Consider the following 27,991-nt stretch of genomic DNA (forward strand, 5'->3'; position numbering starts at 1 on the left):
GCTCCCGCTCTTTTTAAATCTCCGCTCCGACTCGTAGCTCCCGCGCTTTTTAAATCTCCGCTCCGACTCGCAGCTCCCGTGCTTTTTAAATCTCCGCTCCAACTCGCAGCTCCCGTGCTTTTTAAATCTCCGCTCCAACTCGCAGCTCCCGCTCTTTTTAAATCTCCGCTCCGACTCGCAGCTCCCGCGCTTTTTAAATGTCCGCTCCGACTCGCAGCTCCCGCGCTTTTTAAATCTCCGCTCCGACTCGCAGCTCCCGCGCTTTTTAAATCTCCGCTCCGACTCGCAGCTCCCGCGCTTTTTAAATGTCCGCTCCGACTCGCAGCTCCCGCGCTTTTTAAATCTCCGCTCTGACTCGCAGCTCCCGCGCTTTTTAAATCTCCGCTCCGACTCGCAGCTACCGCGCTTTTTAAATCTCCGCTCTGACTCACAGCTCCGGCTCTTTTTAAATCTCCGCTCCGACTCGCAGCTCCCGCGCTTTTTAAATCTCCGCTCCGACTCGCAGCTCCCGCGCTTTTTAAATCTCCGCTCCGACTCGCAGCTCCCACGCTTTTTAAATCTCCGCTCCGACTCGCAGCTCCCGCGCTTTTTAAATCTCCGCTCTAACTCGCAGCTCCCGCGCTTTTTAAATCTCCGCTCCGACTCGCAGCTCCCGTGCTTTTTAAATCTACGCTCCAACTCGCAGCTCCCGCTCTTTTTAAATCTCTGCCCCGGCTCGCAGCTCCCGCTCTTTTTAAATCTCCGCTCCGACTCGCAGCTCCCGCGCTTTTTAAATCTCCGCTCTGACTCTCAGCTCCCGCGCTTTTTAAATCTCCGCTCCAACTCGCAGCTCCCGCGCTTTTTAAATCTCCGCTCCGACTCGCAGCTCCCGTGCTTTTTAAATCTCCGCTCCAACTCGCAGCTCCCGTGCTTTTTAAATCTCTGCTCCGACTCGCAGCTCCCGCTCTTTTTAAATCTCCGCTCCGACTCGCAGCTCCCGCGCTTTTTAAATCTCCGCTCCAACTCGCAGCTCCCGCTCTTTTTAAATCTCTGCCCCGGCTCGCAGCTCCCGCTCTTTTTAAATCTCCGCTCCGACTCGCAGCTCCCGCGCTTTTTAAATCTCCGCTCCGACTTGCAGCTCCCGTGCTTTTTATATCTCCGCTCCAACTCGCAGCTCCCGTGCTTTTTAAATCTCCGCTCCAACTCGCAGCTCCCGCTCTTTTTAAATCTCCGCTCCGACTCGCAGCTACCGCTCTTTTTAAATCTCCACTCCGACTCGCAGCTCCCACGCTTTTTAAATCTCCGCTCCGACTCGCAGCTCCTGCGCTTTTTAAATCTCCGCTCCGACTCGCAGCTCCCGCGCTTTTTAAATCTCCGCTCCGACTCGCAGCTACCGCGCTTTTTAAATCTCCGCTCTGACTCACAGCTCCGGCGCTTTTGAAATCTCCGCTCTGACTCGCAGCTACCGCGCTTTTTAAATCTCCGCTCTGACTCACAGCTCCCGCTCTTATTAAATCTCCGCTCCGACTCGCATCTCCGGCTCTTTTTAAATCTCTGCTCCGACTCGCAGCTCCCGCGCTTTTTAAATCTCCGCTCCGACTCGCAGCTCCCGCTCTTTTTAAATCTCCGCTCCGACTCGCATCTCCGGCTCTTTTTAAATCTCTGCCCCGGCTCGCAGCTCCCGCGCATTTTAAATCTCCGCTCTGACTCGCAGCTCCCGCTCTTTTTAAATCTCCGCTCCGACTCGCAGCTCCCTTGCTTTTTAAATCTCCGCTCTGACTCGCAGCTCCCTTGCTTTTTAAATCTCCGCTCTGACTCGCAGCTCCCTTGCTTTTTAAATCTCCGCTCTGACTCGCAGCTCCCTTGCTTTTTAAATCTACGCTCCGACTCGCAGCTCCCGTGCTTTTTAAATCTCCGCTCTGACTCACAGCTCCGGCTCTTTTTAAATCTCCGCTCTGACTCGCAGCTCCCGCTCTTTTTAAATCTCCGCTCCGACTCGCAGCTCCCTTGCTTTTTAAATCTCCGCTCTGACTCGCAGCTCCCTTGCTTTTTAAATCTCCGCTCTGACTCGCAGCTCCCTTGCTTTTTAAATCTCCGCTCTGACTCGCAGCTCCCTTGCTTTTTAAATCTCCGCTCCGACTCGCAGCTCCCGCGCATTTTAAATCTCCGCTCCGACTCGCAGCTACCGCGCATTTTAAATCTCCGCTCCGACTCGCAGCTCCGGCTCTTTTTAAATCTCCGCTCCGACTCGCAGCTTCCGCTCTTTTTAAATCTCCGCTCTGACTCGCAGCTCCCGCTCTTTTTAAATCTCCGCTCCGACTCGCATCTCCGGCTCTTTTTAAATCTCTGCTGCGACTCGCAGCTCCCGCGCTTTTTAAATCTCCGCGCCGACTCGCAGCTCCGGCTCTTTTTAAATCTCCGCTCCGACTCGCATCTCCGGCTCTTTTTAAATCTCCGCTCCGACTCGCAGCTCCGGCGCTTTTTAAATCTCCGCTCCGACTCGCAGCTCCCGCGCTTTTTAAATCACCGCTCTGACTCTCAGCTCCGGCTCTTTTTAAATCTCCGCTCCGACTCGCAGCCCCCGCTCTTTTTAAATCTCCGCTCCGACTCTCAGCTCCCGCGCTTTTTAAATCTCCGCTCCGACTCGCAGCTCCCGCTCTTTTTAAATCTCCGCTCCGACTCGCAGCTCCCGCGTTTTTAAATCTCCGCTCTGACTCGCAGCTCCCGTGCTTTTTCAATTTCCGCTCCGACTCGCAGCTCCCGCGCTTTTTAAATCTCCGCTCCGACTCGCAACTCCCGCGCTTTTTAGATCTCCGCTCTGACTCGCAGCTCCGGCGCTTTTGAAATCTCTGCTCCGACTCGCATATCCGGCTCTTTTTAAATCTCTGCTCCGACTCACAGCTCCCGCGCATTTTAAATCTCCGCTCCGACTCGCAGCTCCGGCTCTTTTTAAATCTCCGCTCCGACTCGCAGCTTCCGCTCTTTTTAAATCTCCGCTCTGACTCGCAGCTTCCGCTCTTTTTAAATCTCCGCTCTGACTCGCAGCTCCCGCTCTTTTTAAATCTCTGCTGCGACTCGCAGCTCCCGCGCTTTTTAAATCTCCGCTCTGACTCGCAGCTCCGGCTCTTTTTAAATCTCCGCTCTGGCTCGCAACTCCCGCTCTTTTAAAATCTCTGCTCCGACTCGCAGCTCTGGCTCTTTTCAAATTTCTGCTCCGACTCGCAGCTCTGGCTCTTTTAAAATCTCTGCCCCGACTCTCAGCTCCCGCGCTTTTTAAGTCTCCGCTCCGACTCGCAACTCCCGCTCTTTTTAAATCTCCGCTCCGACTCGCAGCTCCCGCTCTTTTTAAATCTCTGCCCCGACTCGCAGCTCCCGCTCTTTTTAAATCTCTGCCCCGACTCGCAGCTCCCGCTCTTTTTAAATCTCTGCCCCGACTCGCAGCTCCCGCTCTTTTTAAATCTCTGCCCCGACTCGCAGCTCCCACTCTTTTTAAATCTCCTCTCCGACTCGCAGCTCCAGCTCTTTTTAAATCTCCGCTCCGACTCTCACCTCCCGTGCTTTTTAAATCTCCGCTCCGACTCGCAGCTCCCACTCTTTTTAAATCTCCGCTCCGACTCGCAGCTCCGGCGCTTTTTAAATCTCCGCTCCGACTCGCAGCTCCGGCTCTTTCTAAATCTCCGCTCCGACTCGCAGCTCCCGCTCTTTTTAAATCTCCGCTCCGACTCGCAGCTCCCACTCTTTTTAAATCTCCGCTCCGACTCGCAGCTCCCGCTCTTTTTAAATCTCCGCTCCGACTCGCAGCTCCCGCTCTTTTTAAATCTCCGCTCCGACTCGCAGCTCCCGCGCTTTTAAATCTCCGCTCTGACTCACAGCTCCCGCTCTTTTTAAATTTCTGCTCCGACTCGCAGCACCCGCTCTTTTTAAATCTCCGCTCTGACTCGCAGCTCCTGTGCTTTTTAAATCTCCGCTCCGACTCGCAGCTCCCGCGCTTTTTAAATCTCCGCTCCGACTCGCAGCTCCCGCTCTTTTTAAATCTCCGCTCCGACTCGCAGCTCCCGTGCTTTTTAAATCTCCGCTCCGACTCGCAGCTCCCGTGCTTTTTAAATCTCCGCTCCGACTCGCAGCTCCCGCGCTTTTTAAATCTCCGCTCCGACTCGCAGCTCCCGCGTTTTTAAATCTCCGCTCTGACTCCCAGCTCCCGCGCTTTTTAAATCTCCGCTCCGACTCGCAGCTCCCGCGCTTTTTAAATCTCCGCTCCGACTCGCATCTCCCGCTCTTTTTAAATCTCCGCTCTGACTCGCAGCTCCGGCGCTTTTTAAATCTCCGCTCTGACTCGCAGCTCCCGCGCTTTTTAAATCTCCGCTCCGACTCGCAGCTCCCGCGTTTTTAAATCTCCGCTCTGACTCGCAGCTCCGGCGCTTTTTAAATTTCCGCTCTGACTCGCAGCTCCCGCGCTTTTTAAATCTCCGCTCCGACTCGCAGCTCCCTCGCTTTTTAAATCTCCGCTCCGACTCGCAGCTCCCGCGCTTTTTAAATCTCCGCTCTGACTCGCAGCTCCGGCGCTTTTTAAATCTCCGCTCCGACTCGCAGCTCCCTTGCTTTTTAAATCTCCGCTCCGACTCGCAGCTACCGCGCTTTTTAAATCTCCGCTCCGACTCGCAGCTCCGGCTCTTTTTAAATCTCTGCTCCGACTCGCAGCTCCCGCTCTTTTTAAATCTCCGCTCCGACTCGCAGCTACCGCGCTTTTTAAATCTCCGCTCCGACTCGCAGCTCCGGCTCTTTTTAAATCTCCGCTCCGACTCGCAGCTCCGGCGCTTTTTAAATCTCCGCTCCGACTCGCAGCTCCCGCTCTTTTTAAATCTCCGCTCCGACTCGCAGCTCCCGCGCATTTTAAATCTACGCTCCGACTCGCAGCTCCCGCGCTTTTTAAACCTACGCTCCGACTCGCAGCTCCCGCGCTTTTTAAACCTACGCTCCGACTCGCAGCTCCCGCGCTTTTTAAATCTCCGCTCTGACTCGCAGCTCCCGCGTTTTTAAATCTCCGCTCCGACTCGCAGCTCCCGCGCTTTTTAAATCTCCGCTCCGACTCTCAGCTCCCGCGCTTTTTAAATCTCCGCTCCGACTCGCAGCTCCGGCGCTTTTTAAATCTCCGCTCCGACTCGCAGCTCCCGCGCTTTTTAAATCTCCGCTCCGACTCGCAGCTCCCTTGCTTTTTAAATCTCCGCTGCGACTCGCAGCTCCGGCGCTTTTTAAATCTCTGCTCCGACTCGCAGCTCCCTTGCTTTTTAAATCTCCGCTCCGACTCGCAGCTCCGGCTCTTTTTAAATCTCTGCTCCGACTCGCAGCTCCCGCGCTTTTTAAATCTCCGCTCTGACTCGCAGCTCCGGCTCTTTTTAAATCTCCGCTCTGACTCGCAGCTCCGGCGCTTTTTAAATCTCCGCTCCGACTCGCAGCTCCCGCTCTTTTTAAATCTCCGCTCCGACTCGCAGCTCCCGCGCATTTTAAATCTACGCTCCGACTCGCAGCTCCCGCGCTTTTTAAATCTACGCTCCGACTCGCAGCTCCCGCGCTTTTTAAATCTCCGCTCTGACTCGCAGCTCCCGCGTTTTTAAATCTCCGCTCCGACTCGCAGCTCCCGCGCTTTTTAAATCTCCGCTCCGACTCGCAGCTCCCGCGCTTTTTAAATCTCCGCTCCGACTCGCAGCTCCCGCGCTTTTTAAATCTCCGCTCCGACTCGCATCTCCCGCTCTTTTTAAATCTCCGCTCTGACTCGCAGCTCCGGCGCTTTTTAAATCTCCGCTCTGACTCGCAGCTCCCGCGCTTTTTAAATCTCCGCTCCGACTCGCAGCTCCCGCGTTTTTAAATCTCCGCTCTGACTCGCAGTTCCGGCGCTTTTTAAATCTCCGCTCTGACTCGCAGCTCCCGCGCTTTTTAAATCTCCGCTCCGACTCGCAGCTCCCTCGCTTTTTAAATCTCCGCTCCGACTCGCAGCTCCCGCGCTTTTTAAATCTCCGCTCTGACTCGCAGCTCCGGCGCTTTTTAAATCTCCGCTCCGACTCGCAGCTCCCTTGCTTTTTAAATCTCCGCTCCGACTCGCAGCTACCGCGCTTTTTAAATCTCCGCTCCGACTCGCAGCTCCGGCTCTTTTTAAATCTCTGCTCCGACTCGCAGCTCCCGCTCTTTTTAAATCTCCGCTCCGACTCGCAGCTACCGCGCTTTTTAAATCTCCGCTCCGACTCGCAGCTCCGGCTCTTTTTAAATCTCCGCTCCGACTCGCAGCTCCGGCGCTTTTTAAATCTCCGCTCCGACTCGCAGCTCCCGCTCTTTTTAAATCTCCGCTCCGACTCGCAGCTCCCGCGCATTTTAAATCTACGCTCCGACTCGCAGCTCCCGCGCTTTTTAAACCTACGCTCCGACTCGCAGCTCCCGCGCTTTTTAAATCTCCGCTCTGACTCGCAGCTCCCGCGTTTTTAAATCTCCGCTCCGACTCGCAGCTCCCGCGCTTTTTAAATCTCCGCTCCGACTCTCAGCTCCCGCGCTTTTTAAATCTCCGCTCCGACTCGCAGCTCCGGCGCTTTTTAAATCTCCGCTCCGACTCGCAGCTCCCGCGCTTTTTAAATCTCCGCTCCGACTCGCAGCTCCCTTGCTTTTTAAATCTCCGCTGCGACTCGCAGCTCCGGCGCTTTTTAAATCTCTGCTCCGACTCGCAGCTCCCTTGCTTTTTAAATCTCCGCTCCGACTCGCAGCTCCGGCTCTTTTTAAATCTCTGCTCCGACTCGCAGCTCCCGCGCTTTTTAAATCTCCGCTCTGACTCGCAGCTCCGGCTCTTTTTAAATCTCCGCTCTGACTCGCAGCTCCGGCGCTTTTTAAATCTCCGCTCCGACTCGCAGCTCCCGCTCTTTTTAAATCTCCGCTCCGACTCGCAGCTCCCGCGCATTTTAAATCTACGCTCCGACTCGCAGCTCCCGCGCTTTTTAAATCTACGCTCCGACTCGCAGCTCCCGCGCTTTTTAAATCTCCGCCCTGACTCGCAGCTCCCGCGTTTTTAAATCTCCGCTCCGACTCGCAGCTCCCGCGCTTTTTAAATCTCCGCTCCGACTCTCAGCTCCCGCGCTTTTTAAATCTCCGCTCCGACTCGCAGCTCCGGCGCTTTTTAAATCTCCGCTCCGACTCGCAGCTCCGGCGCTTTTTAAATCTCCGCTCCGACTCGCAGCTCCCGCGCTTTTTAAATCTCCGCTCCGACTCGCAGCTCCCTTGCTTTTTAAATCTCCGCTCCGACTCGCAGCTCCCTTGCTTTTTAAATCTCCGCTCCGACTCGCAGCTCCGGCGCTTTTTAAATCTCCGCTCCGACTCGCAGCTCCGGCGCTTTTTAAATCTCCGATCCGACTCGCAGCTCCGGCGCTTTTTAAATCTCCGCTCTGACTCGCAGCTCCCGTGCTTTTTAAATCTCCGCTCTGACTCGCAGCTCCCGCGTTTTTTAAATCTCCGCTCCGACTCACAGCTCCGGCTCTTTTTAAATCTCCGCTCCGACTCGCATCTCCGGCTCTTTTTTAATCTCCGCTCCGAATCGCATCTCCGGCTCTTTTTAAATCTCCGCTCCGACTCACAGCTCCCGCGCTTTTTAAATCTCCGCTCCGACTCGCAGCTACCGCGCTTTTTAAATCTCCGCTCTGACTCACAGCTCCGGCTCTTTTGAAATCTCCACTCTGACTCGCAGCTCCCGTGCTTTTTAAATCTCCGCTCCGACTCGCAGCTCCGGCGCTTTTTAAATCTCCGCTCCGACTCGCAGCTCCGGCGCTTTTTAAATCTCCGATCCGACTCGCAGCTCCGGCGCTTTTTAAATCTCCGCTCTGACTCGCAGCTCCCGTGCTTTTTAAATCTCCGCTCTGACTCGCAGCTCCCGCGCTTTTTAAATCTCCGCTCCAACTCACAGCTCCCCCTCTTTTTAAATCTCCGCTCCGTCTCGCAGCTACCGCGCTTTTTAAATCTCCGCTCTGACTCGCATCTCCGGCTCTTTTTAAATCTCCGCTCTGACTCGCAGCTCCCGTGCTTTTTAAATCTCCGCTCCGACTCGCAGCTCCCGCGCTTTTTAAATCTCCGATCCGACTCGCAGCTCCGGCGCTTTTTAAATCTCCGCTCTGACTCGCAGCTCCCGTGCTTTTTAAATCTCCGCTCTGACTCGCAGCTCCCGCGCTTTTTAAATCTCCGCTCCAACTCACAGCTCCCGCTCTTTTTAAATCTCCGCTCCAACTCACAGCTCCCGCTCTTTTTAAATCTCCGCTCCGTCTCGCAGCTACCGCGCTTTTTAAATCTCCGCTCTGACTCGCAGCTCCGGCTCTTTTTAAATCTCCGCTCCGACTCGCATCTCCGGCTCTTTTTAAATCTCCGCTCCGTCTCGCAGCTACCGCGCTTTTTAAATCTCCGCTCTGACTCGCAGCTCCGGCTCTTTTTAAATCTCCGCTCCGACTCGCAGCTCCCGCGTTTTTTAAATCTCCGCTCCGACTCACAGCTCCGGCTCTTTTTAAATCTCCGCTCCGACTCGCATCTCCGGCTCTTTTTAAATCTCCGCTCCGACTCGCATCTCCGGCTCTTTTTAAATCTCCGCTCCGACTCACAGCTCCCGCGCTTTTTAAATCTCCGCTCCGACTCGCAGCTACCGCGCTTTTTAAATCTCCGCTCTGACTCACAGCTCCGGCTCTTTTTAAATCTCCGCTCTGACTCGCAGCTCCCGTGCTTTTTAAATATCCGCTCTGACTTGCAGCTCCCGCGCTTTTTAAATCTCCGCTCCGACTCGCAGCTCCCGCGCTTTTTAAATCTCCGCTCCGACTCGCAGCTCCCGTGCTTTTTAAATCTCCGCTCCAACTCGCAGCTCCCGTGCTTTTTAAATCTCCGCTCCGACTCGCAGCTCCCGCTCTTTTTAAATCTCCGCTCCGACTCGCAGCTCCCGTGCTTTTTAAATCTCCGCTCCGACTCGCAGCTCCCGCGCTTTTTAAATCTCCGCTCTGACTCGCAGCTCCCGCGCTTTTTAAATCTCCGCTCCGACTCGCAACTCCCGTGCTTTTTAAATCTCCGCTCTGACTCGCATCTCCCGCTCTTTTTAAATCTCCGCTCTGACTCGCAACTCCCGTGCTTTTTAAATCTCCGCTCCGACTCGCAGCTCCGGCGCTTTTTAAATCTCCGCTCCGACTCGCATCTCCGGCTCTTTTTAAATCTCCGCTCTGACTCTCAGCTCCGGCTCTTTTTAAATCTCTGCTCCGACTCGCATCTCCGGCTCTTTTTAAATCTCCGCTCTGACTCTCAGCTCCGGCTCTTTTTAAATCTCCGCTCCGACTCGCAGCTCCCGCGCATTTTAAATCACCGCTCCGACTCGCAGCTCCCGCGCTTTTTAAATCTCCGCTCCGACTCGCAGCTCCCGCGCTTTTTAAATCTCCGCTCCGACTCGCAGCTCCCGCTCTTTTTAAATCTCCGCTCCGACTCGCAGCTCCCGCGCTTTTTAAATCTCCGCTCAGTCTGACCTGTTTTGTTTGCTCTCAGATATGAAAACAAGAAAGTGGAGTTTCCTGTTGGAGGATTACAGACAGCTGTGTGAGTATGGGACTGAGTATCTGCCTCTTTCCCCCCCCCCCCCCCCCCGTACCCGAACCCCACTCCTTCTCGCCATTGCTCCCACCTCTCCCTCTCACTCCTCTTTCTCTACTCGCCTGTCCTTTTCAATTCCCCCCCCCCCCCCCTGCTTTATTGCCCATGAGAAGGCAGTGGTCGTGAGCTGCTACTTCAACTGCTGCAGTCCATCAGGTGTAGGTACACCGTAGTGCTGTTAGGGAGGGAGTTTGACCCAGTGACAGTGAAGGAATGGAGATAGTTCCAAGTGTGGATAGTGTGCGGCTTGGAGAGGTGGTGGTGTTCCCATGCATGTGAACATCGGAAATACGGGCAGAGGTAGGTCAGAAGACATAGGAGCGAATGTAGGCCACTGAGCTCATTGATTCTGCTCCGCCATTCAATGAGATCGTGGCAGATCTGATATAATCCTCAACTCCACTTTCCGCCTGCAATGACCCCCACGGGGCGGAGGGCCACTCAGCTGGGGTTCATAAGATTGAGCATAAAAACCAGCCCAAGCAGCGATCAAATGTTGGTTGTCCTAACAGGGACTGTGGAATGTAAATCGTCACCGCCGAGGGCAGACTTTATGTTGAGTTAAGTAAATCCTTTGTTCTTCCTATCGTTGGCTTCCTGGTCATGTTCCTGCCTTAACCCCATAACCCTTGATTCCCTTTCTGAATAAAAATGTGTCTTTGAGCCTTGTACATACTGAACGCCGCAGCCTCTACAGCTCTCTGCGGTAAAGAATTCCACAGATTCACTCCCCTCTGAGAGCTGAAATCCCTCCTCATCTCTGTGTGAAATGGGCGACTCCCTCACTCTGAGATTCTGCCCTCTGGTCCTAGACTCTCCCACAAGGGGAAACATCCTCACAGCATCGACCCTGTCAAACCCCCTAAGGAACCTATAAGGTCGTCTCTCATTCTTCTAAACTCCAATGAGTACAGTCCCAACCTCTCCTCATAAAATCCTTCCAAACCCGGGATCAACCGAGTGAACTTTCTCTGGACTGCTTCAGATGCAGCACGGTAGCCTTGTGGATAGCACAATTGCTTCACAGCTCCAGGGTCCCAGGTTCGATTCCAGCTTGGGTCACTGTCTGTGCGGAGTCTGCACATCCTCCCCGTGTGTGCGTGGGTTTCCTCCGGGTGCTCCGGTTTCCTCCCACAGTCCAAAGATGTGCGGGTTAGGTGGATTGGCCATGATAAATTGCCCTTAGTGTCCAAAATTGCCCATAGTGTTGGGTGGGCTTATTGGGTTATGGGGATAGGGTGGCGGTGTTGACCTTGGGTAGGGTGCTCTTTCCAAGAGCCGGTGCAGACTCGATGGGCTGAATGGCCTCCTTCTGCACTGTAAATTCTACGATAATCTATGCCAGTCTATCTGGAGGAACAACTAATCGCAGAGGGTGGTGAATGTGTGGAACTCGCTACCACATAGTGCGATGGAATCAGTCATTAAATGGTTTCAAGACTAAGATAGATATATTTCTGATGAAAAAACAGGCTAAAGGGATATGGGGAACAGGCGGGGAGGTGGATTTGAGACCAGGAAGAGATCAGCCAGGATCTGGTTGGATGGCGGAGCAGGCTCGAGGGGCTGAATGGCCGACTTCTCCTCATTCCTGTGTTCCTACGTTTTCCTTAGATAAGGGGACCAAAACTGTTCACACAGGATATGGTCTAATTAGTGCCTTGAACAGTTTTAGCAAGACTTTCCTGTTTTTATACTCCATTCCCTTTGAAATAAAGGCCAACATTCCATTTCCGAGGGGCTGGTTTAGCACAGGGCTGAATCGCTGGCTTTTAAAGCAGACCAAGGCAGGCCAGCAGCACGGTTCAATTCCCATACCAGCCTCCCCGAACAGGCGCCGGAATGTGGCGACTAGGGGCTTTTCACAGTAACTTCATTTGAAACCTACTTGTGACAATAAGCGATTTTCATTTTTTCATTTTCATTTGCCTCCTGCTGAACTCGCAGGCGAGCTTTTTGTGATTTTTGCACGAGGACCCCCAGATCCCTCTGTGCTGAAACTTTCTGCAGTCTGTCTCCAATAATATTCAGCTCCTTTATTCTTCCTGCCAAAGTACATAACTACACATTTTCTTGCAATAAATTCAATCTGCCAGGTTTATGCCCACTCAACTCAGCTGTCGATACCCCTCTGTCGTGCTTTGCATCCGCCATTAGGGCTGGTTTAGCTCAGTGGGTTAGACAGCTGGTTTGTAATGCAGAACAAGGCCAGCAGCGCGGGGTCAATTCCCGTACCAGCCTCCCCGACCAGGCACTGGAATGTGGCATCTAGGGGCTTTTCACGGTAACTTCAGACTGTGACAATAAAAGGTTGTTATTACTATCCTCACCACTTGCCTTTCCGCTTGTTTTTGTGTCATCCGCAAACTTGGCAGCAGTGCATTCATTTTCCATGTCTAAGTCATTAATATATATTGTAAATAATTTAGGCCGCAGCACTGATCCCTGTAGCACTCCCACCAGTTACAGGTTGTCATCTTGAAAATGCTCCTCTTACCCCAACTCTCTCTTCTATCAGTTATTTGTTTCTGTCTTCACAAAGGAAGAAATGAATAATGTACTGAAAGTTCTGAGAGACGCAAGTTTGAGTGCAGAGCTGAAGGAAATTAGTATCAGTAAAGAAATGGCTTTGGGGGAAATTAATGGGATTGAAGGTGGCCAAATCTCCAGGGCCGGATAATCTTCATCTTAAGGAAGTGGCCCCAGAAATAGTAGATGCATTGGTGGTCATTTTTCAAAATTCTTTGGCTTCTGAATGATTCCTACAGATTGAAGGGTAGCGAATCTAACCCCGCTATTCAAAAAGGGAGGTAGGGAGAAAACAGGGAACTATAGACCAGTGAGCATAATGTCAGTAGTAGGGAAGTTGCGAGAGTCACTTATCAAGAATTTCATAGCACATCATTTGGAACGCAGTGGTGTAATCAAACAAAGTCAGCATGGATTTATAAAAGGAAAATTATGCTTGACAAATCTACTGGAATGTTTTGAGATATAACTAGAGTTAGGGGCATCTTGACAAATACATGAATAGGATGGGAACAGAGGGATACGGACCCAGGAAGTGTAGAAGATTGTAGTTTAGTCGGGCAGCATGGTCGGCACAGGCTTGGAGGGCCGAAGGGCCTGTTCCTGTGCTGTACATTTCTTTGTTCTTTGTTCTTGACCAGAGAGAACCGGAGCCTCCCTGAACATCCCTGCCGGAATGTGGCGACTAGGGGCTTTTCACAGTAACTTCATTTGAAGCCTACTTGTGACAAGCGATTTTCATTTCATTTCATTTAGACTTTCAAAAGGCTTTTGACAAGGTCTCACAGAGCAGATTAATTGTAAAATTAAAGCACATGGGATTGTGGGTAGTGTCTTGAGAAGGATAGAAAGCTGGTTAGCAGACGGGAAGCAAAAAAAGTTGGTTGGAATAAATGTGTCTTTTTCCACTTGGCAGGCAGTGACTATTGGGGTACCGCGGGGAGCTGTGCTAGGTCCCGAACTGTTCACATTATATATTAAAGATCTGGACGAGGGAACTAAATGTATCAGTCGCTGAAAGTAAGCACGCGGGTACAGCAGGCAGTAAAGAAGGCAAATGGTATGTTGGCCTTCATAGCGCGAGGATTTGAGTATAGGAATAGAGATGTTTTACTGCAATTGTACAGAGTATTGGGGAGGCCACACCTGGAGTATTGTGGGCAGCTTTGGTGTCCTTCTCTGAGGAAGGATGTTCTTGCTGTGGAGGGAGAGCAGCGAAGGTTTACCAGGCTGATTCCCGGGATGGCGGGACTGTCATGTGAGGAGAGACTAAATCTGTTAGGATTCTATTCATTGGAGTTTAGAAGAGTGAGAGGGGATCTCATAGAAACTTATAAAATCTAACAGGATTAGACGGGGTAGATTCAGAAAGAATGTTCCCGATGGTGGGGGGTCCAGAACTAGGGGTCATAGTTTGAGGATAAGGGATAAACCTTTTAGGACTGAGGTGAGGAGAAATTTCTTCACCAGAGAGCGGTGAATCTGGAATTCACTCCCACAGAAAGTAGTTGAGGCCAAAACGTTGTGTAATTTCAAGAAGGAATTAGATACAGCTCTGGGACTAAACGGATCGAGGGATATGGGTGGAGGTGGGATCAGGGTATTGAACTTGATGATCAGCCATGATCAGAATGAATGGTGGAGCAAGCTCGATGGGCCGACTGGTCGTCTCCTGCTTCTATTCTCTATGTTTCTATGTAAACCCAGATGCCGGATCCCCTTTCTATCCTTGCTTCCAGAAATATTTCGTACTCAGTCCTGCCATTCTTTGATCCAGAGGTCTGATATCGACAGAGCATCACATTGCTGCATGGCTATGTGCCCTGCAGCTCCCAGCCTGTGCGTCCATGAGTAGGCACAGTCACCCTAGCCCCGATCTTTGACCCCCACCTCTGATACCTGACTTTCTCAATGTAGTGTAATCTGTCTTTCCCAATTCTTTGTGCATATTGTTTTTCCTCCTCGTTCCCAACACCTCCCTCATTATCTTAAGTACAAACAACAATACAGCACAGGAACAGGCCCTTCAGCCGGCCAAGCCTGTACCAGACATGACACTACCATTGGCCAAAATTCCTTGTTCCAGTCCTACTCGGGGCCCCCTCCTATAACTATTTCTCTGTTACATTGATGACTATCGGTGTCGCTTCATGTTCTTGCCAAGACTTGGAAAACTTGTTGATTGTGCTTCCACTTTTCACCCCTCTCTTATCTTCACATGGTCCATCGCTGATGCTTCCCTTCCGTGACCCCTCTCTCCAGTTCTGGTGATAGCACCCCCCTTGCCCACCCACTGTGACCGACAGGGCGCTCACCTGTGTCCAACCCATCACTCACACTTCTACCTACCCCCCTTCCCCTCCCTCCCAGAACCATGACAACGTTCCCCTTGTCCTCACTTTTCAACCCACTGTCCTCCACATTCAAAGGAATATCCTGCACCCTTTCTGGCAACCCCAGTATGATGCCATCACCAACACATCTTCCCCTCTCCTCGTATATCAGCATTCTGCAGGGACTGACCACCTGGTCAACCCCTCCATCATCCCCAACTCTTCTTTCCCCTTTCCGTGGCACCTTCCCATGCAATTGTAGAATGTGTGATACCTGCCCCTTTTCCTCCTGCCTCCCCACTGCCCAAGGCCCCAAACACTCCTTTCACTTGTACATAGAACATACAGTGCAGAAGGAGGCCATTCAGCCCATCGAGTCTGCATCCGCCACTTAAGCCCTCACTTCCACCCTATCCCAATAACCCCTCCTAACCCTTTTGGACACTAAGGGTAATTTATCATGGCCAATCCACCTAACCTGCACGTCTTTGGACTGTGGGAGGAAACCGGAGCACCCGGAGGAAACCCACGCACACACGGGGAGAGCGTGCAGACTCCGCACAGTGACCCAGCGGAGAATCGAACCTGGGATCCTGGCGCTGTGAAGCCACAGTGCTAACCACTGTGCTACCGTGCTGCCCGGAAGCAGAGTTTCACTTGCACCTCCTTTAATTTGGCGTGCTATATTTGTTCCTCCCAATATAGTCTCCTCTACATGGGGGAAGCTAGCGCTCCATCTCTAAGCATGACCCTGACCTTCCTCTTGCTTGCCATTTGAATTGACCATCTTGCTCTCATGCCCAAATGTCCGTCCTTGGCCACCTGCAATGTTTCAGTGAAGCAAACAAAGAACAAAGAAATGTACAGCACAGGAACAGGCCCTTCGGCCCTCCAAGCCCGTGCCGACCATGCTGCCCGACTAAACTACAATCTTCTACACTTCCTGGGTCCGTATCTCTCTATTCCCATCCTATTCATGTATTGTCAAGATGCCCCTTAAATGTCCCTATCGTCCCTGCTTCCACCACCACCTCCGGTAGCGAGTTCCAGGCACCCACTACCCTCTGCGTAAAAAACTTGCCTCGTACATCTACTCTAAACCTTGCCCCTCTCACCTTAAACCTATGCCCCCTAGTAATTGACCCCTCTACCCTGGGGAAAAGCCTCTGACTATCCACTCTGTCTATGCCCCTCATAATTTTATCAGGTCTCCCCTCAACCTCCTTCGTTCCAGTGAGAACAAACCGAGTTTATTCAATTGCTCCTCATAGCTCATGCCCTCCATACCAGGCAACATTCTGGTAAATCTCTTCTGCACCCTCTCTAAAGCCTCCACATCCTTCTGGTAGTGTGGCGACCAGAATTGAACACTATACTCCAAGTGTGGCCTAACTAAGGTTCTATACAGCTGCAACATGACTTGCCAATTCTTATACTCAATGCCCCGGCCAATGAAGGCAAGCATGCCGTATGCCTTCTTGACTACCTTCTCCACCTGTGTTGCCCCTTTCAGTGACCTGTGGACCTGTACTCCTAGATCTCTTTGACTTTCAATACTCTTGAGGGTTCTACCATTCACCGTATATTCCCTACCTGCATTAGACCTTCCAAAATGCATTACCTCACATTTGTCCGGATTAGCCTAACACAAACTGGAGGAACAGCATCTCATCTTCTGATTAGAAGTCTTCTGGACTTAACATTGAGTTCAACAACATGAGCTCCCTCCTCCATCTTGACCCCCTTTCTTAATCCATTACTTTCACCCCAATGACCCCCCCCCCCCCCACCACCACATAAAAAAAGAAACAGGGCTATTGTTCTTCAGCTTTGTTGTCACAGAACGCTGACCCTGTTCTGCTATTAACACATTCTGCTATCTTACCTTTGTCACTTTCTTCAGTCTTGAACACTCCTTTTGTCTTCTGTTCCATGACATCTTTGTCAAATGTCTCCTGACTCCCACTCATCCCTGACCTTCTATTTTGCTCCACCTGTCCCACCCCCTCTTAATCAGTATAAAATCCATCTCATTTCTCCCTCTTAACTCTGAAAATGAATCATACAGACTCTATATTAACTCTGTTTCTCTGCCAAACCTCCTGGGTTTATCCAGCGTTTTCTGTTTTGAAACCTGGGCAAAGCCCTTTGCCTGGCTGCCGCTTGGTTTGATGGAGGGTGGCTGACTGATTGGAGTTCAGCCTAGACGGGGTCACTGACTCTCCCAGCTGGGGGGGGAGTGGTTCGTCATGTGACATGACTCCCACTTCTCCACTTTGACCGTGACAGAAGATGTTTATATTCCACAGTCTGGATTCTTAATGTTTCAACCGTTAAGAATTTCAAAAAAGGTTACGGGATCCTTTCTGCTTCCGACTGGTCTTCTCCATTGGCCAGGCCCATATAAATGGCCTTTGTGTAGTTCCCTTGGACGTTGGCGGGGTAGGTTCGAGATGCCGAGGGCCCAAGCCTGATACTAATTTCAATGTCCGTATGAAAAACAATGAGATGTTGTTGAGATAGTGAAACGCGATAGAAATTAGTCTTTTAAAATTGTTTTCCTTCTCGTTGGTTGGCTTCCTGTATATTTCAGTTGGTGCCTTGTCGAGGATCACTGCTGTGCAAATCGAGCCGTTCCCTCGAGGGGTGCTGGAGATTTTCCTGTCCCAATTTGAAAAGAGCTGTCCGGAGCCGCCAGAGATCCCAGAGGCTGACCTGTCGTCTGTCGATTCCAAACTCGTTCACAGCCTAATGCCGTTCCAGAGGGAAGGAGTGAAGTAAGCCCCAGTCTCTGTGTTTGAATTTACAGGGATAATCATTGAGGCCGGGAGGCTTGGGAAAGGTAACGGCCGATTACCTCCAAATAGTCACTCTGCCTGACCACAAACAACTCTCTCTCCTTAGCTGCAGGCAGTTCATATACTCACTCCAACCTTGGAATATAACTTTCCATTACTCGGACTGTTTCATCTGTTTCAGACCAACTAATTAATTGTTAAATTATGGAGGTTTGGTGCAGTGAATCATAGAATAAGGCAGTTCAGTCTCTCAGGCCCTTTTGAAGCACTTTTCCCTTAATTTCATTCCCCATCTTTCCCCACAAGCAAAAACTTTTTCAAATATTTTTGTGTTTCCCTTTGAAAAGCTATTCTGGAATCTTTTGTCAGTTCACCCCATGGTCTTTAGCATAATGCATTCCTATTATTCAGGAAGCAGTCAGACTGTGCTGGCGGATCTGCAGGGGTTTCCTTGATAGATGGGCTGAATGACCTCGTTTATAATTGGAGGTAAGTCATGTATGTTTCCTGGTGATGGTCACTGAGACTTTCTGTCTCCACAGTTTTGCCATATCTCGGGGAGGCCGTCTGCTATTGGCTGATGACATGGGGCTCGGGAAGACCCTTCAGGCCATTTGCATCGCTGCGATTTACCGCAAAGAGTGGCCAGTGCTCGTGATTGCTCCATCCTCTGTGCGATTCACCTGGGCACAGGTACAGGCTGTTCCAAAGCGGGAGAGACCGCTTCTCAAATCCAGCACCTTCGTCACAATGATCTGAAATGGCTGAAGCAGAGCATCCGAGTTCAGTGTCCCAGAAAGACACAGCGATCAACTAATCCCAGTACTTATAGGGGGTCTCCGGGGCGTGTGTCAGTATTTACAGGGGGTTCCCAGGAAGGGTGGGTATTTACAGGGGGTCCCCGGGGAGTGTGTCAGTATTTACAGGGCATCCCCGGGGAGTGTGTCTGTATTTACGGGGTGTCCCAGGGGAGTGTGTCAGTATTTACAGGGGATCCCCGGGGAGTGTGTCAGTATTTACAGGGGGTCCCCGGGGAGTGTGTCTGTATTTACAGGGGGTACCCGGGGAGTGTGTCAGTATTTCCAGGGGGACCCCGGGGAGGGTGTCTGTATTTACAGGGGGGTACCCGGGGAGGGTGTCCGTATTTACAGGGGGTCCCCGGGGAGGTGTCAGTATTTACAGGGGGTCCCCGGGGAGTGTGTCAGTATTTACAGGGGGTCCCCGGGGAGTGTGGCAGTATTTACAGGGGGTCCCCGGGAGTGTGTCAGTATTTAAAGGGGGGTCCCCGGGGAGTGTGTCAGTATTTACAGGGGGTCCCCGGGGAGGGTGTCAATATTTACAGTGGGTCCCCGGGGAGTGTGTCAGTATTTACAGTGGGTCCCCGGGGAGTGTCAGTATTTACAGGGGGTCCCCGGGGAGTGTGGCAGTATTTACAGGGGGTCCCCGGGAGTGTGGCAGTAAATACAGGGGGTCAGCGGAGAGTGTGTCAGTATTTACAGAGGGTCCCTGGGGAGTGTGTCAGTATTTAAAGGGGGGTCCCCGGGAGTGTGTCAGTATTTAAAGGGGGGTCCCCGGGGAGGGTGTCAGTATTTACAGGGGGTCCCCGGGGAGGGTGTCAATATTTACAGTGGGTCCCCGGGGAGGGTATCAGTATTCACAGGGGTCCCCGGGGAGGGTGTCAGTATTTACAGGGGGTCCCCGGGGAGTGTGTCAGTATTTACAGGGGGTCCCCGGGGAGGGTGTCTGTATTTACAGGGTGTCCCCGGGCAGTGACGAAGAACAAAGAAAATTACAGCACAGGAACAGGCCCTTCGGCCCCCTCAGCCTGCGCTGATCCAGTTCCTTTATCTAAATCTGTCGCCTATTTTCCAAGGATCTACTTCCCTCTGTTCTCCAAGGCCAATACTCCATAGGTCTTCTTCACAACCCTATCAACCTGGGTGGCAACTTTCAGGGATCTATGTACATGGACACCTAGATCCCTCTGCTCATCCACACTTCCAAGAACTTTACCATTAGCCAAATATTCCGCATTCCTGTTATTCCTTCCAAAGTGAATCACCTCACACTTCTCTACATTAAACTCCATTTGCCACCTCTCAGCCCAGCTCTGCAGCTTATCTATGTCCCTCTGTAACCTGCTACACCCTTCCACACTGTTGACAACACCACCGACTTTAGTGTCGTCTGCAAATTTACTCACCCACCCTTCTGCGCCTTCCTCTAGGTCATTGATAAAAATGACAAACCGCAACGGCCCCAGAACAGATCCTTGTGGTTTGCCACTTGTGACTGAACTCCATTCTGAACATTTCCCATCAACCACCACCCTCTGTCTTCTTTCAGCTAGCCAATTTCTGATCCACATCTCTAAATCACCCTCAATCCCCAGCCTCCGTATTTTCTGCAATAGCCTACCGTGGGGAACCTTATCAAACGCTTTACTGAAATCCATATACACCACATCAACTGCTCTACCCTTGTCTACCTGTTCAGTCACCTTCTCAAAGAACTCGATAAGGTTTGTGAGGCATGACCTACCCTTCACAAAGCCATGCTGACTATCCCTGATCATATTATTCCTATCTAGATGATTATAAATCTTGTCTCTTATAATCCCCTCCAAGACTTTACCCACTACAGACGTGAGGCTCACCGGTCTATAATTGCCGGGGTTGTCTCTGCTCCCCTTTTTGAACAAAGGGACCACATTTGCTATCCTCCAGTCCTCTGGCACTATTCCTGTAGCCAATGATGACATAAAAATCAAAGCCAAAAGTCCAGCAATCTCTTCCCTGGCCTCCCAGAGAATCCTAGGATAAATCCCAACAGGCCCCGGGGACTTATCTATTTTCAGCCTGTCCAGAATTGCCAACACCTCTTCCCTACGTACCTCAATGCCATCTATTCTAATAGCCTGGGTCTCAGCATTCTCCTCCACAACATTATCTTTTTCCTGAGTGAATACTGACAAAATATTCATTTAGTATCTCGACTATCTCTTCAGACTCCACACACAACTTCCCATCCCTGTCCTTGACTGGTCCTACACTTACCCTAGTCATTCGCTTATTCCTGACATACCGAGAGAAAGCTTTTGGGTTTTCCTTGATCCTACCTGCCAAATACTTCTCATGTCCCCTCCTTGCTCGTCTTAGCTCTCTCTTTAGATCCTTCCTCGCTACCTTGTAACTATCCATCGCCCCAACTGAAACTTCACACCTCATCTTCACATAGGCCTCCTCCTTCCTCTTAACAAGAGATTCCACTTCTTTGGTAAACCAAGGTTCCCTCGCTCTACGCCTTCCTCCCTGCCTGACCGGTACGTACTTATCAAGAACACGCAGTAGCTGATCCTTGAACAAGCTCCACTTATCCAGTGTGCCCAACACTTGCAGCCTACTTCTCCAACCTATCCCCCCCCAAGTCACGTCTAATGGCATCATAATTGCCCTTCCCCCAGCTATAACTCTTGCCCTGCGGTGTATACTTATCCCTTTCCATCACTAACGTAAACGTCACCGAATTGTGGTCACTGTCCCCAAAATGCTCTCCTACCTCCAAATCCAACACCTGGCCTTGTTCATTACCCAAAACCAAATCGAACGTGGCCTCGCCTCTTGTTGGCCTGTCAACATATTGTGTCAGGAAACCCTCCTGCACACACTGTACAAAAAATGACACATCTAATGTACTCGAACTATATCTTTTCCAGTCAATATTTGGAAAGTTAAAGTCTCCCATAGTAACTACCCTGTTACTTTCGCTCTTATCCAGGATCATCTTCACCATCCTTTCCTCTACATCCCTAGAACTATTTGGAGGCCTATAGAAAACTCCCAACAGGGTGACCTCTCCTTTCCTGTTTCTAACCTCAGCCCATACTACCTCGGAAGAAGAGTCCCCATCTAGCATCCTCTCCGCCACCGTAATACTGCTCTTGACTAGCAGTGCCACACCTCCCCCTCTTTTGCCTCCTTCTCTGAGCTTACTAAAACACCTAAACCCCAGAACCTGCAACATCCATTCCTGTCCCTGCTCTATCCATGTCTCCGAAATGGCCACAACATCGAAGTCCCAGGTACCAACCCATGCTGCCAGTTCCCCTACCTTATTTCGTATACTCCTGGCATTGAAGTAGACACACTTCAAACCACCTACCTGAACACTGGCCCCCTCCTGCGACGTCAAATCTGTGCTCCTGACCTCTATACTCTCATTCTCCCGTACCCTAAAACTACAATCCAGGTTCCCATGCCCCTGCTGCATTAGTTTAACCCCCCCCCCCCCCCCCCCCCCAAAGAGCACTAACAAATCTCCCCCCCAGGATATTTGTGCCCCTCAGGTTCAGATGTAGACCATCCTGTCTGTAGAGGTCCCACCTTCCCCAGAAAGAGCCCCAGTTATCCAGAAATCTGAATCCCTCCCGCCTGCACCATCCCTGTGGCCACGTGTTTAATTGCTATCTCTCCCTATTCCTCATCTCATTTAGCTTTGTAAGACATGACCTTCCCTGCACAAAACCATGCTGCCTATCACTGATAAGTCTATTTTCTTCCAAATGTGAATAGATCCTATCCCTCAATATCTTCTCCAACAGTTTGCCTACCACTGATGTCAAGCTCACAGGTCTATAATTCCCTGGATTATCCCTGCTACCCTTCTTAAACAAAGGGACAGCATTAGCAATTCTCCAGTCCTCCGGGACATCACCCGTGCTCAAGGATGCTGCAAAGATATCTGTTAAGTCCCCAGCTATTTCGTCCCTCGCTTACCTCAGTAACCTGGGATAGATCCCATCCGGACCTGGGGACTTGTCCACCTTAATGCCGTAATGAGGATCTGGAACGGCACAGGCTTGGAGGGCCAAAGGGCCTGTTCATAGAAAATACAGCACAGAACAGGCCCTTCGGCCCACGATGTTGTGCCGAACCTTTGTCCTAGATTAATCATAGATTATCATTGAATTTACAGTGCAGAAGGAGGCCATTCGGCCCCTTGAGTCCGCACCGGCCCCTGGAAAGAGCACCCTACCCAAACTCAACACCTCCACCCAACACCAAGGGCAATTTGGACATTAAGGGCAATTTATCATTGGCCAATTCACCTAACCCGCACATCTTTGGACTGTGGGAGGAAACCGGAGCACCCGGAGGAAACCCACGCAGACACGGGGAGGACGGGCAGACTCCGCACAGACAGTGACCCAAGCCGGAATCAAACCTGGGACCCTGGAGCTGTGAAGCAACTGTGCTATCCACAATGCTACCGTGCTGCCCTTGAGAACAAATAAATCTACACTATATCATTTTACCATAATCCATGTACCTATCCAATAGCTGCTTGAAGGTCCCTAATGTTTCCGACTCAACTACTTCCACAGGCATTGCATTCCATGCCCCCACTACTCTCTGGGTAAAGAACCTACCTCTGACATCCCCCCTATATCTTCCACCTTTCACCTTAAATTTATGTCCCCTTGTAATGGTTTGTTCCACCCGGGGAAAAGTATCTGACTGTCTACTCTATCTATTCCCCTGATCATCTTATAAACCTCTATCAAGTCGCCCCTCATCCTTCTCCGTTCTGATGCGAAAAGGCCTAGCACTCTCAACCTTTCCTCGTAAGACCTACTCTCCATTCCAGGCAACATCCTGGTAAATCTTCCTGTGCTGTAATTTGTCTTAGTTTTTCAAAGAGGACACAAAGATGATTGATGCAGGTAGGGCAGTGGATGTTGTCGATATGGACTTCAGTAAGGCCTTTGACAAGGTCCCTCATGTTAGACTGGTACAAAAGGTGAAGTCACACGGGATCAGGGGTGAGCTGGCAAGGTGGATACAGAACTGGCTAGGTCATAGAAGGCAGAGAGTAGCAATGGAGGGATGCTTTTCTAATTGGAGGGCTGTGACTAGTGGTGTTCCGCAGGGATCAGTGCTGGGACCTTTGCTATTTGTAGTATAGATAAATGATTTGGAGGAAAATGTAACTGGTCTGATTAGTAAGTTTGCAGACGACACACAGGTTGGTGGAATTGCGGATAGCGATGAGGACTGTCAGAGGATACAGCAGGATTTAGATTGTTTGGAGACTTGGGCGGAGAGATGGCAGATGGAGTTTAATCCGGACAAATGTGAGGTAATGCATTTTGGAAGGTCTAATGCAGGTAGGGAATATACAGTGAATGGTAGAACCCTCAAGAGTATTGAAAGTCAGAGAGATCTAGGAGTACAGGTCCACGGGTCACTAAAACTGGCAACACAGGTGGAGAAGGTAGTCCAGAAGGCATACGGCATGCTTGCCTTCATTGGCCGGGGCATTGAGTATAAGAATTGGCAAGTCATGTTGCAGCTGTATAGAACCTTAGTTAAGCCACACTTGGAGTATAGTGTTCAATTCTGGTCACCACACTACCAGAAGGATGTGGAGGCTTTAGAGAGGGTGCAGAAGAGATTTACCAGAATGGTGCCTGGTATGGAGCGCATTAGCTATGAGGAGCGATTGAATAAACTCGGTTTGTTCTCACTGGAACGAAGGAGGTTGAGGGGCGACCTGATAGAGGTCTACAAAATTATGAGGGGCATAGACAGAGTGGATAGAGGCTTTTCCCCGGTGTAGAGGGGACAATTACTAGGGGGCATAGGTTTAAGGTGCGAGAGGCAAGGTTTAGAGGAGATGTGCGAGGCAAGTTTTTTACGCAGAGGGTAGTGGGTGCCTGGAACTCGCTACCGGAGGAGGTGGTGGAAGCAGGGACGATAGTGACATTTAAGGGGCACCTTGACAAATATATGAATAGGATGGGAATAGGGGGATACGGACCCAGGAAGTGCAGAAGATTGTAGTTTAGTCGGGCAGCATGGTCGGCACGGGCTTGGAGGGCCGAAGGGCCTGTTCCTGTGCTGTACTTTTCTTTGTTCTTTGTTCACTCGCCCAACCTGTCCAGATCTTGCTGTAGAATCCCTGCATCCTCGTCACAATTCACCCTCCCATCCAACTTGGTATCATCTGCAAAGTGAGATGTTACATTTTGTTCCTTCATCCAAATCATTAATATATATTGTGAATAGCTGGGGTCCCAGCACCAATCCCTGTGGTACCCCACGGTTGCTGCCTGCCAATTTGAAAAGGACCCATTAATCCCTACTCTTTGTTTCCTCTCTGCCAACCAGTTTTCTATCTATCTCAATATATTTCCCCCAATCCCAGGGGCTTCAATTTTGCACAATAATGTCTTATGCGGGACTAGTTAGGACACGTGATCGTCACAGGTTTGGCTGGCCGAAGGGTCTATTCCTGTGCAGTATTGTTCTTTGTTTACGGGGAGTCCCCGGGGAGTGTGTCAGTGTTTTGGGGAGTGTGCCGGTGCTGACGGGGAGTGTGCCGGTGCTGACGGGGAGTGTGCCGGTGCTGACGGGGAGTGTGCCGGTGCTGACGGGGAGTGTGCCGGTGCTGACGGGGAGTGTGCCGGTGCTGACGGGGAGTGTGCCGGTGCTGACGGGGAGTGTGCCGGTGCTGACGGGGAGTGTGCCGGTGCTGACGGGGAGTGTGCCGGTGCTGACGGGGAGTGTGCCGGTGCTGACGGGGAGTGTGCGGTGCTGACGGGGAGTGTGCCGGTGCTGACGGGGAGTGTGCGGTGCTGACGGGGAGTGTGCCGGTGCTGACGGGGAGTGTGCCGGTGCTGACTGGGAGTGTGCCGGTGCTGACGGGGAGTGTGCCGGTGCTGACGGGGAGTGTGCCGGTGCTGACGGGGAGTGTGCCGGTGCTGACGGGGAGTGTGCCGGTGCTGACGGGGAGTGTGCCGGTGCTGACGGGGAGTGTGCCGGTGCTGACGGGGAGTGTGCCGGTGCTGACGGGGAGTGTGCCGGTGCTGACGGGGAGTGTGCCGGTGCTGACGGGGAGTGTGCCGGTGCTGACGGGGAGTGTGCCGGTGCTGACGGGGAGTGTGCCGGTGCTGACGGGGAGTGTGCCGGTGCTGACGGGGAGTGTGCCGGTGCTGACGGGGAGTGTGCCGGTGCTGACGGGGAGTCCCCGGGGAGCGTGTCAGTGTTTACGGGGATTCCCCGGGGAGCGTGTCAGTGTTTACGGGGATTCCCCGGGGAGCGTGTCAGTGTTTACGGGGATTCCCCGGGGAGCGTGTCAGTGTTTACGGGGATTCCCCGGGGAGCGTGTCAGTGTTTACGGGGATTCCCCGGGGAGCGTGTCAGTGTTTACGGGGATTCCCCGGGGAGCGTGTCAGTGTTTACGGGGATTCCCCGGGGAGCGTGTCAGTGTTTACGGGGATTCCCCGGGGAGCGTGTCAGTGTTTACGGGGATTCCCCGGGGAGCGTGTCAGTGTTTACGGGGATTCCCCGGGGAGCGTGTCAGTGTTTACGGGGATTCCCCGGGGAGCGTGTCAGTGTTTACCGTTGGCCCCGGGGATGTGAGTGCGATGGCTTGTTGGCCACCATCACTGTGTCAAGGTGCATTCTTTGGATTGGGCAATTCAAACCATGATACTTTTTGTTTCTGCAGGCTTTCAGCCATTGGCTGCCTTCTCTAGAGACAGAGACTATTGATGTGGTGCTGACAGGGAAAGATCGATTTTCATCCTCCCACGTCAGTATCATCAGCTACGACCTGCTTTCCAAACTCCGCGATCAGCTAGTGGAGAGACACTTCCAAGTCATCATCGTCGTAAGTGGACACGGTATTTATTTATTTTTCCTGAGCTGCTTCTGTCATTCTGGCCATCGTGCAACAATTGCCAATTGTCCCCCGTTTGAGACCCACAGGGACACTGAGCCCAGCAGCAGATCGCACCAGCGAGGGGACGGACGCTGGACTGGTAATCCAGTCACGCAGTGTAATGTTCTGGGGACCCGGGTTTAAATGGAATTTAAATTCAATATTTACAAAAGCCTGGAGTTAAAAGCCTAATGATGACCATGAAACCATTGTCGATTGTGGTAAAAACCCACCTGAGTCACTAATGTCCTTTAGGGAAGGAAATCTGCCGTCCTTACCCGGTCTGGCCTACACGTGACTCCAGACCCACAGCAATGTGGCTGACTCTTAACTGCCTCCTTCTGAAATGGAGCAAGACACTCCGTTGTATCCAACGAAGAAAACAGAAGGACATAAACCACCCAGCATCAACCTCGGCACCGGAAACGACAACGGCAAACCCAACCCTATCGACCCTGCAAAGTCCTCTTTACAAACATCTGGGGGCTTGTGCCAAAGTTGGGAGAGCTTCTCTCAGACTCGTCACGCAACAGCCTGACATGGTCATACTGTCAGAATCATACCGTACAGATAATGTCCCTGATATCACCGTTCCTTGGCTGGTCCTGTCCCAATGTCAGGACATGTGTGGGCGGCATGGTAGCACAGTGGATAGCACAGTTGCTTCACAGCTCCAGGGTCCCAGGTTCGATTCCCAGCTTGGGTCACTGACTGTGTGGAGTCTGCACGTCCTCCCCGTGTCTGCATGGGTTTCCTCCGGGTGCTCCGGTTTCCTCCCACAGTCCAAAGATGTGCAGGTTAGGTGGATTGGCTATTCTAAATTGACTTGCTGTCAAAAACGTTTAGGTGGGGCTACAGCGTTACAGGATAAAGGGGGATAGGGTGGAGGTGTGGGGCTTAAGTAGGGTGCTCTTTCCAAGGGCCAGTGCAGACTCAATGGGCTGAATGGCCACCTTCTGCACTGTAAATTCTATACCAAGCAGAAATGGTAGCACAGTGGCATCGAGTCGGGAGTTGCCTGGGGAGTCCTCAACATCAACATTGGACTTCTTGAAGTCTCATGGCCCCAGCCCAGACATGGGCAAGGAAACCTCCTGCTGATTACCACGTTCCGGCCACCAGCTGATGAATCAGTTCTCCTCCATGTTGAACACCACTTGGAGGAAGCACTGAGGGTGGCGAGGGCGCAGAATGTACTCTGGGTGGGAGATTTCAGTGTCCATCACCAAGAGTGGCTCGGTAGTACCATCACAGACCGAGCTGGCGAGCTGGCCGGGTCCTAAAGGACAGAGCTGCGAGACTGAGACTGCAGCAGGTGGTGAGGAACCCAACAAGAGGGAAAAACATACTTGACCTCATTCTCACCAATCTGCCTGCTGCAGATGTATCTGTCCCTGACAGTATCGGTAGGAGTGACCCCCGCACAGTCCTTGTGGAGACAAAGTCCATCTTCACATTGAGGATACCCTCCATCATGTTGTGTGGCACTACCACCGTGCTCAATGGGATAGACTTCAAACAGATCTAGCAACTCAAACTGGGCCTCCAGGAGGCGCTGTGGGCCATCAGCAGCAGCAGAATTGTATCAACCCCAATCTGTAACCTCCTGGCCCGGCATATCCCCCACTCCCCCATTACCCCCCAGCCAGGGGGTCAACCCTGGTTCAATGAAGAGAGCAGGAGGGCATGGCAGGAGCAACATCAGGCTGACCGAAAAACGAGGTGTCGACCTGGTGAGGCTACAACACAGGACTACTTGTGTCAAACAGCATAAGCAGCAAGTAATGGACAGAGTGAAGCGATTCCAAAACGAACGCATCAGATCCAAACTCTGCAGTCATAAGACATAGGAGCAGAATTAGGCCACTCGGCCCATCGAGTCTGCTCCGCCATTCAATCATGGCTGATATTTTCTCATCCTCATTCTCCTGCCTTCTCTCCATAACCCCTGATCCCCTTATTAATCAGGAACCTATCTATCTCTGTCTT

General features: G+C 51.7%; 1 protein-coding gene across 5 annotated transcripts in view; it reads left to right on the forward strand.

Annotated features, from left to right (window-relative positions):
- Positions 1-27,991, forward strand: part of smarcal1 (SWI/SNF related, matrix associated, actin dependent regulator of chromatin, subfamily a-like 1) — a 186,148-nt gene that overhangs the window by 106,397 nt on the left and 51,760 nt on the right. For 4 of the 5 annotated variants that reach the window (XM_072468333.1, XM_072468351.1, XM_072468359.1 and 1 more), the window contains 4 exons: positions 9,514-9,564; positions 17,074-17,257; positions 17,821-17,971; positions 25,790-25,951. In XM_072468333.1, the coding sequence (XP_072324434.1) occupies positions 9,514-9,564; positions 17,074-17,257; positions 17,821-17,971; positions 25,790-25,951 (548 nt within the window). The remainder of the gene's footprint in view (positions 1-9,513; positions 9,565-17,073; positions 17,258-17,820; positions 17,972-25,789; positions 25,952-27,991) is intronic. The other variant, XM_072468343.1, reaches the window with a different exon arrangement.

Source organism: Scyliorhinus torazame, chromosome 2 (genome assembly GCF_047496885.1).
Source record: "Scyliorhinus torazame isolate Kashiwa2021f chromosome 2, sScyTor2.1, whole genome shotgun sequence".
Classification (NCBI taxonomy): Eukaryota; Metazoa; Chordata; class Chondrichthyes; order Carcharhiniformes; family Scyliorhinidae; genus Scyliorhinus; species Scyliorhinus torazame.